Source organism: Phyllopteryx taeniolatus, chromosome 2, assembly GCF_024500385.1.
Source record: "Phyllopteryx taeniolatus isolate TA_2022b chromosome 2, UOR_Ptae_1.2, whole genome shotgun sequence".
NCBI lineage: Eukaryota > Metazoa > Chordata > Actinopteri > Syngnathiformes > Syngnathidae > Phyllopteryx > Phyllopteryx taeniolatus.
In genome coordinates this window covers 13,482,489-13,498,290 of record NC_084503.1, presented here as the reverse complement: position 1 = coordinate 13,498,290, position 15,802 = coordinate 13,482,489, and the positions used below count along the sequence as shown (strand labels likewise).

Sequence of the window (15,802 nt, the reverse complement as noted above, 5' to 3'; positions counted from 1 at the left end):
ATGTACTTTACATGATTAAAAGCATTTAAAAACAAAGGTGATCAACATTTAAAACTGGGGGGAAAAAGCACAATTAAAACAGCATACAGTGGAAGAAATATCATGTAAAAGTGGAAATGCTCTAAAAAGAGCTGACATCACTTCAGTTGGCAACTTATCCATTTGTGTGCAGCTTAATAGCTAAATGCTGCTTCACCATATTTGCTTTGAAGTCTGTGCTCCACTATTTGACCTGAATCTGTATATCTCAGAGCACGACTGCGTTTATGTTCCATTAGCATTTCTTTCATTTACTCAGGACCTAAACCATTTAGTGATTTATAGGCCAGTAGCAGAACTTGAAAATGTATTCTAAAACTGACTGGGAGCCAGTGTAAAGATTTTAGAATTGGAGTAATATGCTCTTGACTTCTTTGTTCTGGTCAGAACCCTAGCTGCAGCATTCTGAATGCGTTGCAGCTGTTTAATGCTCTTTTGGGGGAGTCCAGTCAGAAGACCATTACAATAGTCAAGTCTACTTGAGATAAAAGCATGGATGAGCTTATCTTGGTCTGCTTGGCACATGCACAGCCGTCACTCTGGATATGTTCAGATGGTAGAAGGCACTTTTAGTAATTGATTTGATATGACTATAAAGTCAGGTCGGAATCTATCAGAACACCAAGGTTTTGGACTTGGTCTTTGGTTTTTAAAGAGAGTGACTCCAGGTATTTACTAATAGATAAAAACAATTATCTCAAGTTTTGTAGTGGTTTAATTGAAGAAGATTTTGGCTCATCCAGTTATTTATCTGTTTTAGACAGTGACACAACACCTTAATTGAACTATAGTCATCTGGAGACACTGCTAGATATGACTGTGTATCATCTACATAGCTATGATAAACAAAATTAAAGTTCTGAAGAATTTGAACCAAGGGTAGCATACACAGGCTGAACAGCAGAGGTCCAAGAACTGACTCTTGAGGGACCCCATACGTCATTACCATTTGAAGAGATTAAACACTTCCAATGATTACATCGTAACTAATTTCCTAAAGGTAGGACCTGAACCATTTAAGAACTGTTCCATTTAGTCCTACTTTCCAACCTTTTCAGCGGTATATTATCATCTACCGTATCAAAAGCCACACTGAGATCCAACAAGACCAGAATTTACACATTTTCCGAGTCAGTATTCCACCTTATATCATTTAGCACTTTGATAAGAGCAGATTCTGTACTGTGATGAGTTCGGAAACCTGGTTGAAATTTCTGAGTTGATTAAAAACAACTTTGTCAACAATCTTGGCTACGAAAGGGAGATTTGAGATGGGTCTATAGCTTGCTAACATGGAAGTGTCCAGCGTTCTATTTTTTAGAAGAGGCTTAGTGGCAGCTACTTTAAGAGCTTTAGGAAACTCACCTGATTCAAGTGAGCAATTGATTATTTGCTGCAAATCAGCTTGCACAGACTTCGCAATAGCTTTGAAAAAGTCAGATGGTATTGAGTCAAAACTATTCGATGGTTTCAGCTGCTGAACCGTTTTCTCTAGTTTTTTTGGTCAACTGTATCAAATTCTGACATGGTAATAGATTGTATTCCTAACTGGCTTCAGATGTAGTGTAATTTTGATTATTTTTCACTAAAATAAGCAAATTTATCGCATTTATCTGATTTGAGGGGTGGGGGGGGGGGGGGGGGTTGTCAAGCACAGCAAACAGAGTGCAAGTATTGTTGAAGTTCTTACTGATGATTTCAGAAAAGTGTTGCTGTCTAGCCCTGAGTAACTCTTGGTTAAAATTACCAAGACTTTGTCTGGAGAGGTCATAGTCAATTTGGAGTTTAGTTTTTCTCCACTTACAGTATGTTCTGCTTTCCTACAGGTCTTTACCATCATTGTGCTCCTCCACAGTGTTCTAGGTCACCTCAAGATTGTCTTAGTTATAATAGGAGCGACAGCATGCATGACATTTGAGATTTTCCAGGTGAAATTATCCAACAGTTCATCAACTGTCTCAGCAGTCACAGTTTGTGATACAGCTATGGTCTCCATAAACTTAGTGGCTGTACTCTCATTTATGTACCTTTTATTAATAGAGATAGAAGTTGTCTGAACTTTTGGGAGAATCTGTAATTCAAAGAATACACAAAAATAGTCAGAAATAGCCATATCCTTAATGTCAACTGATAGAATCTCAACATTCTTTGAGATGCATCCTAAGAGATGACCAGGTCCAAGATGTGACCTTGAGTGTGGGTTGGACTCTTAATATGTTGAGAGAGGTCAAATGTCTCTAGTATAGCAGAGAGTTCTTCAGATTTTTTTCCATGTTATTGTCAACATGTTAAAGTCTCCCGTTATGACAAAATAGTTGTAGTCGGTACAAATAACTGACAGCAGTTCTGAAACTCCTCCATAAATTTTCTACCGTATCTTGGTCTATAAATTATTAAAACAATAACCTTTGGGTCACCTTTAACTAAAAAAACAGATATTCAAAAGAGCTAAAATCACCCAGTATACTTTCTTTACACTGAAATAATGACTTAAAAATAACAGCAATACCATCGCCTTTTTTCCCTTTTCAACACTTCATAAAATTAAAATTTGCTGGTGTTGCCTCATTTAAAATGGTATTACAGCTACTTTGTTAACCACGTTTCATTTAGTAGCAAAAAGTCTAGATTAAAGTTTGCAAGGATGTCTTTAATCAACACTGATTTATTACCCAGTGACCTGATATTGAAAAGAGCTAGTCTCACAGAGATAACTGAAGAAATTTTTTAAAAGATTCACGTTATCCTCACTAAGTTTGTAGTTCTACTCTTTTGTGGCGTATTTCTTTGACAAACTTTCTGCCCCTTGTAATTACAGGAATCAAAAACGCCTGATCTCCATAGGGTCTCCATAGACTTATTCTGGAAAAGATCCCACAGATAGTCAGATTTGAAGAGAGGATTCCTCCTGGGCATCTTAGTGGACGGTGGTTTCAGGTGAGGGGGGATGGGAGGAAGATCTTGGTGTGGTGTACGCTGGATCCCAGTATCGACAATAGGCTTCATCCTGTCCGTCACACCTAACGGGGCATTTAGGCTAATAGAGACTGAGCTTTGCGTTGGGCTATGCTCCAATGGGGCAGGGAGGGGTGTGGGAGATTCCAAGTGCTGCCTTATCTCATTCCTCAGGTGACGTTGGTGACTCAATCTGTGCCTCCTGTCGCCTTCTCTCTTGTTCCTCCGATTGTTTGGGAACAACTGCAGACTCCTGCGCTTTTTGTCCTTCAGTCGTGTCAACAAGGCCCCTGTTTTCCTTTCGGGCCGCTGAATGACGTACAAGGTAAAAAATGTTGGCAGCCAATAACTTAACCCCTTGTCCATTTAGACAGAAACCGTCTTCCTTGTAAAGATGTCTGCGCTCCCAAAAAACACAGAAATTGTCAATGAAACTCACGGTTAGTGCAGTACACACTTCTTTGAGCCACTTATTTAATAGACTGAGCCGACTGAAACGTTCATCGCCAAATCGTACCATTCGGATAGGTCCACTCATGAAAACCTCAGCATCCAAACATTGCACTTTAAAAAGACCTAGCTCAAAGCTAACACACAAAATGAAAAACACCATTGACGAGCTAACAAAAAGAAATTGCTGCACATATCTCTCAAAATTATGAATATTGGTACACAAACGCTGTATAAAGATAAAACTCTCTGGCATATATTCTTCAAATTCTGTGAAAAATGAATTATAATAATATTGAATAGTGACTTCTTTCTTTGTTACTGCAAGTGTGTATCTCATTGCATGTTTCACACTGCATAAGTGTATTGAGGCACATTGAGAAAGCAAAGGATGTTGCCACAATATATATACTACATAATATTTTAAAAAATGAATTAAACTGGAATTGTACTTTGAAAGTATAATGTGTATTTATGGTATGGGTGTATTTTATTTATTATGATTTTTCATAGTTTACGTATTTATTTTTAATTTAATCTACTTAGATGCAGTTATGCAGTGGTTATGTTGCAATTTAAATTTATATATTTGTTACTGGTTTATCTGTATTTATATATGTATATTTTTTTTCCCCATTTTATGCAATTGTTGTACATTCTTATTTTTAAAGTTACTTTACGTAACCAATTGGTTAATAATAAATGGGTCAGTTTTTCTTATGTCTACTGTTGCTGATTATTGTTCTCTGTTTGAGTAATATCACTTTATCAAGCCTTTTCTAACATTCCATACTACAAAATAAGTGCGTATGATTATTGCTATTATTGGATTGGACTGATAACACTATCGGACAAAATTTAAGGTTGCAATATCGGTACCGGATCGGAACTAAAAAAGCTGGATCAGGACATTCCTAACTGTTAGCATTGGTTAGGCATATTCCAACTTGCATGCAAATGTGGGTTACGTCAACACTGGAGGAACGGAATGTAAACCGAGGACTCCCTGGATCGGGGCTGAATCGTATCTGAATCCGCTGTTTGCAGAACGTCACATGACAAAACCCAGAAAACAGATTAGCAGGCTTCCTGTGTATGCCGCAATACCTAGCAAAACATTGGGTTTCATGGGTTCAAACGATAGTTTGTGAAAATGTAGTTTTCTTTATGGCTGGCGTCTTCAGACTAAAGTTAAATGCATTTATACAATTTTTTTTTATTTTTTTAAACAGCATATGATGCATGTAATCATGAACAACGCCTAAACATCAGATATTGTCATCTTTGGTGGCTCTGTGGTGACATCTTGTGTTAAAAAAAAAAAAAAAGACATTGTAGAGATTAAAAGTTCCTACGGCTGTTTTGTCACAGTCCCCATTGCCATTCACCTAAGCCGAAAGTAGGTGCTTTGACCTTTTTTGCCGAATGCGGAAGTAGATTGCGTATAAACGGGATTGATTTATTGGAATGGGTAGTGGGAGCCTTTTACACAAACTAGGATAAACAGTGCTTTCTTTTCTGTATTTGAGTTAAATCTGATATTGATCTCAGCTACCTGGGGCCAGCCCACACAAATAAAACCAAGTTATTTTACGTATGTTACCATTTATATACCTGGTTTGGAGCTTTGTTGTCTGGCTGCAGCTCTTTCCATACTATCTTTTACACAGTAGTATAGTTCACGACACTAGAAAGCAGAGAAGGACATACTTTATATTAAAAACATTTTTTTTTTTTTAAAAGACAAAAAAGGACTACTCTCCTTAAGATGAGAAAAAACAAACAGATAGACTTCACACCTTTTTGGTATAGAACTTATTGAGTTGTGTCTCTTGGCCGTTACGTCTCCAGAGACATAAAACCTTGGTCTTGGGGCAGTAAGTCATGTTAATGAGCTTCTCGTACCACCAGCGCTCGTACACTGTGCCAATGTTGCTGCGAAGGACTATGCAGTCATCACATACCTGAGACATCAATGAGCAAAATATAACATTACAAAACTCTTAACAGCACCAAAGATCAATTTGTAATATTAAATCATATATTAAAGACTATACAAACCTCCATGAAAAAAATGTCCCCAGTGGTATCAGTACCAGCATGTACAACAAACGTTTGTTTCTTGATATGACGGCTTCCACAGGGCCTGATAGACAACTCACGACCATTCTAAAAGTACAGCACAAATAAGTGACGCACAAGACTTTAAACAGACACATCAAAAGAGAGAAAATACTGACCATTTGGGTCAATTTGTCCAGCAACTCATTGATCTCTTGGCTGGAGGTAAGGCCAATGTGGGACTTGCCCATCAAGCGCCTCACTTTCTTCCTGATGTCATTTTTGCTCACCTAGAAAAGCATTTCCGGGAAATAATGTTTACTATCTCAAGGTATCAATGCATCTATTATATGCTTTGATACAAATAAAGTTTCTTACTTTCAGCATGAGCATGTATGCAATCATGTTGTGTAACAGGGTAGCTAGGAGTTTGTCCTCATCATCCTCCAGACGCTTGCGATCATGTTCTCCCAATGACAAGTATCTATTGAAAGCAGAACAGGAACATGTTTTGGGTATACTGTGGAAGGTTCATACTTTTGGTTTACTGGTTTTCAGCAAGAATTCTACTCAGAACTAAAAGAGCACTCACTGGAGTGCAGTCCTCTGCAAAGGCTGAACTGTTAAAATTCTTTCTGGGTTCTTTTGGAAGTCATCTGTATTCTTGGAAACATGCTAACTAGCTAACCAACTGAACATCAATCAGCCATCAAAGCCAACGAACGACCCACAATGCTAAATAATTATGCAAATCATTTGAGACTAGGTAATAAAACCTTTCAAACCTTTCAATCATTTCTTGAGGTCCCTGGTCCAATCCCATCCCCTCACGCTCTAACATGACAGCATCCAAATAAGCATCCTCCCAGAACTGCACCTGGTCCCACAGCGTGGAGCGTTCCTTACCTGTAAATGTCACATCTTTCAAAATGTGCAACGCCCCATCCTGACACATTCTACAGGACAGTCTTCAAGGGATGATCACTAAACTCAAAGTTCGTACAACTCATCATCATATGCGACATCATATCAGGTCAGCTATCATTGCAGCACGGTAGAACCCAATTGAAAGAGCTTCAATGGAGTGTGTGTTCCTCCTATACCTTTGGCTTGTTGCCACACTTTTTCTGCTGGTCAAGAATGGAACCCCGTCGTAAATGGAGGACCCCTTGTATGCTCAGTAAATTACTATGAAGTTAGCAGATCCTAATTACTAGCAGAAAAGACTTTGGTGCAGTGTTTCAGTGTCATCATGAGCATCAGAGATTGCCACTAGCTGTGTGGATGACTGAGCATGTGTTTTCTCATTGCGCCGGTATGGGTTTTATTCGAGTAAGTTTGTACTTCCTGTTTTTGATACATTGCCGTAGATTAGGGCTACTATTTGAGCAGGTTTTTGAGAATAATTTTATTTGGAATTTTTGTGACCGGCGTTTGAGTCCATCTGTTTGCAATGTTTGACAAGATGCAGTGCTGAATAGGCTGCTAGTAGGGCTGCACGATATTTAAAAGAAAATAATCTCTCTTCTTTAATCCTGTGATATATATTGCAATGTTAAAAAATAAAGGATAACATGAAAACCAGCACAGATTTCTCTTTTTCCCTCTCGAGCACAACTATGCTCAGTAGAGCACAAAAGTATATGGAGTCATTTGTATGAAGTCTACCTGTATGTAAATGCACTGTAGTATTGAGCAATAGTTCAGCCAGACATTAAGTTAAAATAATTTCATTTCATGCCCAGGTATACTGTAGTCATTAGCACATCCTTAACGCTATTCTTTTATTGTTAATCAATGTTATTTTACACCTGTTTTTTTATTTCTAGATTTGAGTGCATTAGTTTAAGCAGTTGTTGTGTTCACCTGAAATTTGTCCCTTCAATAATGCCGTGGCTCTCCCCCCTAACCCCAAGTGTAATCTGTTGTGACATCCATTCATTCATCACATTCTGAAGAGATACAGTAAATGCAGGCATGTAAATGTTTCCCATGTCCTCATTAATAGTTATAAAAACAATTAAAAAAAATAAAAAAGAAGTATATAACACTAGGCTGCTCCATGTCTGCTGATTGATGGGTTATAATTTACCCTAACATCAGTGCTAATTTTATTAGTATGTCCAATCAGGTCCCTCTGCTGGTCACTTATTAAATTTACAATTGATTGACTGCATATCAATACAGCAACATGGCGTAGGACCCTGTGATGTGACTATTGCGTATACGTACATTGCGATGACGATGCTCAAACAATATATTGTGCAGCCCGAGCTGCTAGGTCGATTGAATAGCTGCCATTAAAATAGTGGTGAACTTCATTTTGTACTTGTGACAATCCGCTATATGCAGAATGTCACTGCATATAGCGTTGTTAATCCAGAACAGGTTATTGGACTTCTGTGTATACTACGCTAACGAGCATGACTACTGTTTGATGATATGATTGTTTCAAGCCGAACTTTTAAATTTTTGGTTTCTTGACAGAAAATGTCTTTGTACAAATGTTAAAGTCCGCCCAAAGTCACACAAAAAATGTCTTCTAAATTTGACATCAGACAAAAGAGTCTTGTTCACCAGCTGGACAATAATGAATTGGAATTTTTAAAAAATAAATAAAAATCGTCAAGTATCTGAAATCAAAATGGTCAAAAATGTAAACATTATTTCAGCTTCCAGGTGGGCATGTCGCTGAATGGTCTGAGAAACACACCCACCTCCCTGGAACTTCCAGCTGTCAATCAAATACATGACTTCTGCCACAGCTCCTAAGCGGGGAGAGGAGAATTCCCAGCGGCGAACATTGCACATGCTCTCACAGGCCACAGAGAGGCTTTCAGTGGCGGTCAGGCGGCCTCTGAGCCCTGGACCAGGACAATTCTCCCTCCTTTGCCTCTGCTGAAATTCAGCTATTAATGGAGCTGCTGTGGCCGCCGAAGGGTGCACCATAAGCGGCCACAGGAGTGCAATCTGCACAGTTTGCCCTCAATGAATTTTTTTCCCCTCCATGCCCCACAACATCGCAGCTGACGACCACAACGCTGTTGCTGGCAAGCTGGCCACGGATTCCATCTGGTTCACCACTGCCTTGCAAAGCGCGTGTAGGCAAACGGCAGACGTGCTACAGCCCAAATGATGCAACACACACTACACTTCAGGGAAGATGTATTTTTTCGAGTTGCTGGCATAGTTTGATGGCCCATTGCACGCTATAGCGGTTATTATGAATAAGAAAATGGCAATTCCGCTTAATGGCCACTGCATGGAATAAGGGCGCTTGGTGTTATATAGGAGAGGAAGGAACTCGTGCCAGAAGCACAACCGTCAAGTCAGCATTCTTCCCCATAATTCTGAAGCCTACTAAGCCAGACAGACCATTTAAAGGCTGAGGAAAACCCCTGCAGGTGTTTTGCGTTAATTAGCTGACAAGATTGGGACACAGGGACCCTACAATTGTTGAACTTTGTCATGACATTCTAATTTGGTGAAATACTGGATTTGTATATTTTTTCTGCCATAATCATCAAAATTGAAACAAAGGCTTGAAATATTTCACTTTGTGTCTGATGAACTAATATACAAGTTTCACTTTTTGAAATAAATGGACTTTCCCTCGATATTCAAATTTTTGGGCCCAACCTGTATCGGAAATAAAAGTCAGTACAATGTTGTTCTCAGTCTTTGCACATATTTTCAGCGCGCATCGTCAAACATTTCATGTATTTAGAAACAAAACACGACAATGACTTTGGGGGGACTTTAAATACATGTACATATATCATTTATTTACACAAATATGATTTGTAAACACGAACGAAGCCTATACACATCGGCTATTGTAATTTTTGGTGACTCTGTGGTGACATCTGTTCAAAAAACACATTGTAGACATTTAAAGTTCCTACGGGTGCACGTTCCCCTTCGCCATTCGCCCGAGCCAGGAGGAAGTGCTTCGACCTGTTTTGCCGAATGCTGAAGGTAGGTTGCACAAATACCAGATTAAGTTAAGATTTTTTTTGTTGTTTTTGCTTTAACAGGTTGATATTGATTAATACTGACTGGTTAACTTGTGCTTATACCTATACAGTTATTAATAATGTTTAAATGATGACCAAATCAAAGTACGACCAGCATTATAGAACGGAACGTGACTAAGGTTTGTGAAGAGATTATTTCTGAATATTATTAATAATTTTACTTTTGTCATTATTTCATAATCATTTCATAGTTATTAGCTTTATGCATCAGTCATTGAAAAGTTAAATAGGTAATACAAAATGAATGAAAACTAATTAAGGACCTTGTAAAAGCCGGAGTGCAATAATTAAATGTGAGCTCTACAAAGTGAGAAGTCAGTCATACCGTCTGTTCCAAAGGTCAATATCGAAAACAACGTACGGCTTTGCTTTAGAGGTAACTGATGGAGTGAAGAAACCCACATCACACCAGATATTGAATTAAGAGCTAGACTTTGTGAACAACATTTGCACCCCACACAAAGGAAAAAGGGCCACAGCAAGAGATTAGCCCTACTTAGCGAAAAGGTTTCCATGGCAGCATCCTCTAGTTGATCCCAAACGGAGCTCTTATCACGGCCTGGAAGATTTTCCCAGGAGGAAAAAGAAGCAGGAGAGAAGAGAAGCAGAGGGGGTTAGGCCATAATTGAGAAGTGTTAATGCCAAAAAGAGGAGTAGACAAAGCACCGAAAACACAAACAACAGGGACAAAGAAAACCAAATTGACAGAAGTGAGTCCATCACAAACTGAACATACCCAACAGGCCTTCGCAAAGATAGATTCTCATACTGATGTCCTCCATTGGCTGAGTAGGCACCCCCTTTGCCATTGCAGACGCATGTTCTTTTGCACCAGGTTTCAATGTGTGAGTCTTTCCCTGCGGGGCGGGCAACAACAACAACAACAAAAAACATTTGTTACAATCCAAATTATGCTTTTATTTTTTAAGTAGGTTGCCTCCATTTATTTATTTATATTGCATCAGATGCATCTCATACATTATTTGCTCCCAGATGCAGATGTTACTGAATGAAAGCAGATTTTATGATAAAGTAGAATTTGTCGATTACTGGGGTCAATTTAGATTTCTGATCATGCTTCAGACAACAACTTCAAAATGCTTTCCAGACTATTAAACTCCTATTTCCTCCCAGATTTCAAGTGTTTGCCAATAATTTTGTATTTAAACCAGTGTAACCTTCCAGTGTAAGTTTCGTTACTGATGTTTTCTGGAATCAACTCTCTCATTACTTGAAATCCTGCTTTTACTCCAAACTGGGCTTTAAAATTGGCACATACATACAAATAAAATAAGCCAATCATTTATATATGAAAACTAGTCTTGTGCGATAATTCCTGAACTCACAAAAACTGAGCTGGTAGCAGGGTTTGTTTCAATCTCACTGTCAGAGAGGGTCCCTCTGGACTGGGCTAAATGTAAAGCACTTCTCCCACCCAGGCCATCTCCAACTGTGCTGCTCAGGTCACTGTCAGCACCCATAGTCTCTCCAGAGCTATTGCTTATCTAAAGGGACACAAAACATAAATTCTTTAAAATGTTTTAGTTGACGGCTTTTGACCTTTAATAGTTCCGTGATCAGTGTGGCTTTACCACCTTTAAATATTGCTCTTTATATTACACATTTTTAAAAACAGATTTTGTTGACAGCCACTGAAAATAAGTGCCTAAGTGTCATCTAGGATGTAACATGAATGTAGCTTGACAAGACAATAGCAAAAAGCACTAGGTTTGAGTTGGTCCTGCCCTACCACTGTGCTCGCCTCTGAGTCTTGGCTGGTACTTCTTGTTAAGATGGGAGGTTCGGAACTTGTTACAGACTCTGTGTCACTTTTCTATAAAGAAAAGGAGACAACACAAGATTAAAATAAAATCAACACTCATTAGATTAGTGACAAGCAATTACTACACAGTGTTGTTTCCTGACAGCGGTGTACTTCTGTCAGGAAGCAAGACCAGACTATAGCAGCTTTCATTTACCATTTCATTTTGACCAATACAGATTCTATTTGATAAAGTTTATGTCCACCATGCATTAACCTGGGATCCCGAGGTGACACTGAGACCACTGTCAGCACTCATCTGAGATTTCTTCTCCTCTGCATCAGTCACTTGGGGGCCCTGCTGCTTTGCTCCTTCAGCTCCTGAGGACAAATGCAACTGTCAGACCCATTATCAGTATTTCTTTAGCAGTCTTACCTTTCTGTGAGTCACCTGATTCAAAGCCAGCACCGCACATTAAGAACACGAGCAAAATATGTAAAGTCTTCACTTCATTTATGCAACCTTTGGCACATAATACCGTGTAAACTGCTTCTAGTCATAACATCAAATGTGACCATTATAAATGGAATGAAAACTTTCATTTTCATCACTATGGTGTTTCAAAAAGTACAATTGCAGGAACTGTTTTAATTGCATTAACCAGAGACATGAATGTCGTGGCAATATTGGGATTTCAAGCATCTTTTAAGCACAAAATAAGTGTAAAAGAGATCTTTACTTCAGAAATGTATGTAGGCATGATTTTGGATGCATTTGATTTCTTGAATCAAAACCAGTTATAAAATTACACATCCATTGATGGTATAGGTTGTTCTAAATCTGCAGGGTTAGGCAGAGAGGTTTTTGGATGGTGATAATGTGAAAACACTTGAGAAAAACAAAAGGAACAATTTGAGATGAGTGAAAAATAAAAGAATGCGAATCATTTAATTAAAAAACAAAACAAAACAGCAAGGAGATATAAAGTGAGTTGTGTCCCACCATGACCTTGTCATTTTTGCTGAAATCTCAAAATAAATTTGATGTACTTATACATTCAAATATTGCTTTGAAATTAAAACGAAAAAAAAAAAAAAAGAAACTGAACTCATATCATTGAAACCCCCAATTGTGGCATTGTGAATTTATATGAATGGTGAATGTACGTAAACTGAGAAAGATACATTCAAGTGTAAATTAAACTTTAGGAGGACCAGACAGTGAAGCAACAAGGGAGCAAGCCCAAAGTGCAGTAATATTGTGAAAAACAATCACAAATGAAAACAAAACTGCAAAGAGCGTGAAGCAGTGTAACACTCCATCACAGACCGCAACATTAACTCTTCGTCAGTGCTGCCAATGTGGCCCAAAAACACACAGACACAGGCAGTTAGGCATGCCGACAAACTGAGAAACAAGTGTAATTGGTCTTAACTGTCACCATCGGTGGATCATGACACATTTAGTTATTTTGTAATATGAAACATTTAAAAAAAACATCTTTAATAAGATCTAAAAAATAAATAAAAAGCAAGAAACTGTAGAGAATAATAAAAGAGAAGGAAAGGGCAGCATGTGTTAATTTATGCTAATTTTGATGCAAGGTCTTACTATACCTTATACAGTGGTGTGAAAAAGTGTTTTGGCCCTTCCTGATTTATTTTTTTTGCATGTTTGTCACACTTACATGTGTCCCATCATCAAACAAAGACAACAAGTAGACACAAAATGTAGTTTTTAAATTAAGGTTTTTACTAAGGGAGAAAAAAAAACCAAACTTACATGGCCCTGTGTGAAATAATTATTGACCTGCAGCACGACAATGATCCAAAACACACCAGCAAGTCCACCACTGAATGGCTGAAGAAAAACAAAATGAAGATTTTTGGAGTGGCCAGGTCAAAGTCTTGACCTGAATCCTATTGTGATACTGTGACGTGACCTTAAAATGGCGGTTCATGCTCAAAAAAACCCCCAATGTGGCTGAATTACAACAGTTCTTCAAAGATGTGGAGGAATTTTTGCCCACTCAGCGCTGTAAGAGACTCATTGCAAGTTATCGCATACGCTTCATTGCAGTTGTTGCTGCTAAGGGTGGCCCAACCAGTTATGGGGTTTAGGCGGGCAATCACTTTTTCACAAAGGTCTATGTAGGGTTGGATTTTTTTTCTCCCTTAATAATAAAAACCATTAAAAATCTGCATTTTGTGTTGATTTTTGTTGTCTTTGACTAATATTTCGATTTGTTTCATGATGGGAAACATTTAAGTGTGACAAACATGCAAAACATAAATCAGGAAGGGGGTTAAACAGTCACACCACTGTAGTTGTAGAAGAAAATGACTAAAATGGGTCCATATAATGTATTCCATTTAAATTCTTATGCTATCTGACTAAGAGTCAACATTATATCAGACAGTCACACTAATGCATATGCATCAAGTTTAGAGTCCCTTTTGTATGTCGAGGTAAAGACATAGTTAACTATAAAAAGACAGAGAGGGGTGGAAAGAGTCAACAACTTAATACCCCAATCTTTTTTTGATGTGTGAAGTTTCTTACTCTGTGGTTTTTCCATAGATTTTTGCTTATCCTGGTGCTTGCTCCACAATTCTACCCAAGATGCATTGCAAGCAAGGAGAGAAAGACAGATAGTCAGAGAGCAGGTTGAAAAAGTATGTATGACGGATGAGCATTGAAATCAAAATAAAATAAAGTTAAACATAAACCTGAAAAATATGTCACAACTGAATGACGCCAGTAGAATGTTTTGTAATGTGTGCATGTAGCTGCATAACAACCTGAAACAGACATGGCTTTTCAAGTTGTGTCCAATACGTGAGAGAGCAACGATGGTACGATGGACGTTACAACACACAAAGCACCTGGAGAGCCACACCAACGTCAGAATGCGCTCTGACTCAGACCACAGAACAGAGAAGACCCTTCATAAATTGAAGTGGTTTGGCTTTCCAGTTAATAGATTAGGCTAACTGGAGATGAGCATGGAATGTGGTTGATGGGCTGACAAACCACCAGGTGAAATGGGAGCAGTTGCAAAAGCTGGTGTGCACATCTCACAGCATTCTGTAGAATTGAGGGTGCAACTTCGAACAGGAAGAGAAGGGTTGCAAGGTTGAAAGGTGTCAAGTAGCTTGACTGCAAGTGTCCCTGGTATACAGACCCAGAAAAATGATCCACAAAAATCTAATTTAAACCAATTACTGTACTTGGTGCTTTGGCCATTAGAGAACCCAAATAATTCTATTTTGTTCTTAACTGGGACTGTTTCCTGGGAGTTATGTTTCCACAATCCATGCTGAGAGCAAAAGGAACTGCCATTTTCTACGTGTTGTAGGAACCTGCAGTAAAGGCACAAGCAATTTTTCTAGTCATGCCCATATGACAGGTTTACCTTGGCCGCTACTGCAGATTGAGGTATTTAAAAAAACACAAACTAAAAGACATGCATTCAAGGTGCTGAGAGACTGACGAGAGACCTTTTGAGAGGAGGCAGACAGGGACACAAATGTTTTAGGAAGGCGAGACAAACGCAATCCGAGCAGGGACACAGGGCTGTACAGTATTCCAAACATGATTTTGTTTAAATATTGCAAACACTTATGGTTATTTTATGTTGAGGGTTTTATTTTGGTTTTGTTTTTTTAATAAATGTTATGTTGACATATGAATGTAAAATTAGCAAAAAGACTACTGCACAATCTTAGGTGTCCAAATTCATAGAAAGCCAATTCAGCAATAATGTATGGAATATTGTAACTCGTACATTGTCATGAAAGTAACTTTCTTGGGAATGGTTGGAGAAGGGATAGGAACTGGTTCTGGGATTGATGAGCTTTGAAGGGGATCTCACAGTGCACATGCAACCAGGCTGGAGTGGTGTACACACCAATCGAGGCAATAAAGTTCTCTTCATTCAGGCTCCGGGTGTCAAAATGGCGGGCTCCTCTGCCCGTTGTGTGATGTGGCAGCTGCAGATGAGGAATGGTCAGAAGACCTTGTGGTCTAGCTGTCTCCATACGAGCAGAAGGGCTCTCTTTACTCCCCGGGCTGCCAGCACTGTCTGTCGGGCTTCTCTTGCGCTTTTCAGGGTCTAACAAGTTACCAAAATTATAGGGGCCACAGACGAAGTTCACCAAAATTAGAGGAATTTTTTTTTAGCATAGTTAGTTCAATGAAAGAGCGGTTGAGACAAAATGGAAGACAAAGCTTTGGCCGGCGTTAGAGGCAGAAGCTTTCAAGATGAGTGATGACCAATTGTTTTAACTATCTTAATAGAAAAACCAAAGATTCTCTGTGAAACTAACCTTTAGTTTGATAATGTGTGCGTGCTATCTCCAATAAGCTGAAGACACTCGCCATTCCTCCGAGGCCCGCATTACTGTAGGAATGCTCCAAACTGGATACTGTACACTTCAATATGTCCAGCATGCCTTTGTACACCTTCCTGCTTACCTCCTGAAAACAAAGATGATT

The 15,802-nt window shown here is 38.7% G+C and overlaps 1 protein-coding gene across 36 annotated transcripts in view; it reads right to left on the bottom strand.

The window, feature by feature from the left end:
* The window catches only part of madd (MAP-kinase activating death domain), an 81,676-nt gene that overhangs the window by 21,282 nt on the left and 44,592 nt on the right, over positions 1-15,802 (bottom strand). For 13 of the 36 annotated variants that reach the window (XM_061761666.1, XM_061761698.1, XM_061761756.1 and 10 more), the window contains 14 exons: positions 15,634-15,784; positions 15,216-15,419; positions 13,868-13,918; positions 11,582-11,685; positions 11,293-11,376; positions 10,889-11,047; positions 10,279-10,399; positions 10,039-10,101; positions 6,291-6,411; positions 5,884-5,989; positions 5,685-5,795; positions 5,506-5,613; positions 5,244-5,408; positions 5,059-5,131 (listed from right to left, as the gene is read on the bottom strand). In XM_061761666.1, coding sequence (XP_061617650.1) covers positions 5,059-5,131; positions 5,244-5,408; positions 5,506-5,613; positions 5,685-5,795; positions 5,884-5,989; positions 6,291-6,411; positions 10,039-10,101; positions 10,279-10,399; positions 10,889-11,047; positions 11,293-11,376; positions 11,582-11,685; positions 13,868-13,918; positions 15,216-15,419; positions 15,634-15,784 — 1,621 coding nt within the window. The remainder of the gene's footprint in view (positions 1-5,058; positions 5,132-5,243; positions 5,409-5,505; positions 5,614-5,684; positions 5,796-5,883; positions 5,990-6,290; positions 6,412-10,038; positions 10,102-10,278; positions 10,400-10,888; positions 11,048-11,292; positions 11,377-11,581; positions 11,686-13,867; positions 13,919-15,215; positions 15,420-15,633; positions 15,785-15,802) is intronic. The other 23 variants (XM_061761811.1, XM_061761877.1, XM_061761684.1 and 20 more) reach the window with 7 other exon arrangements.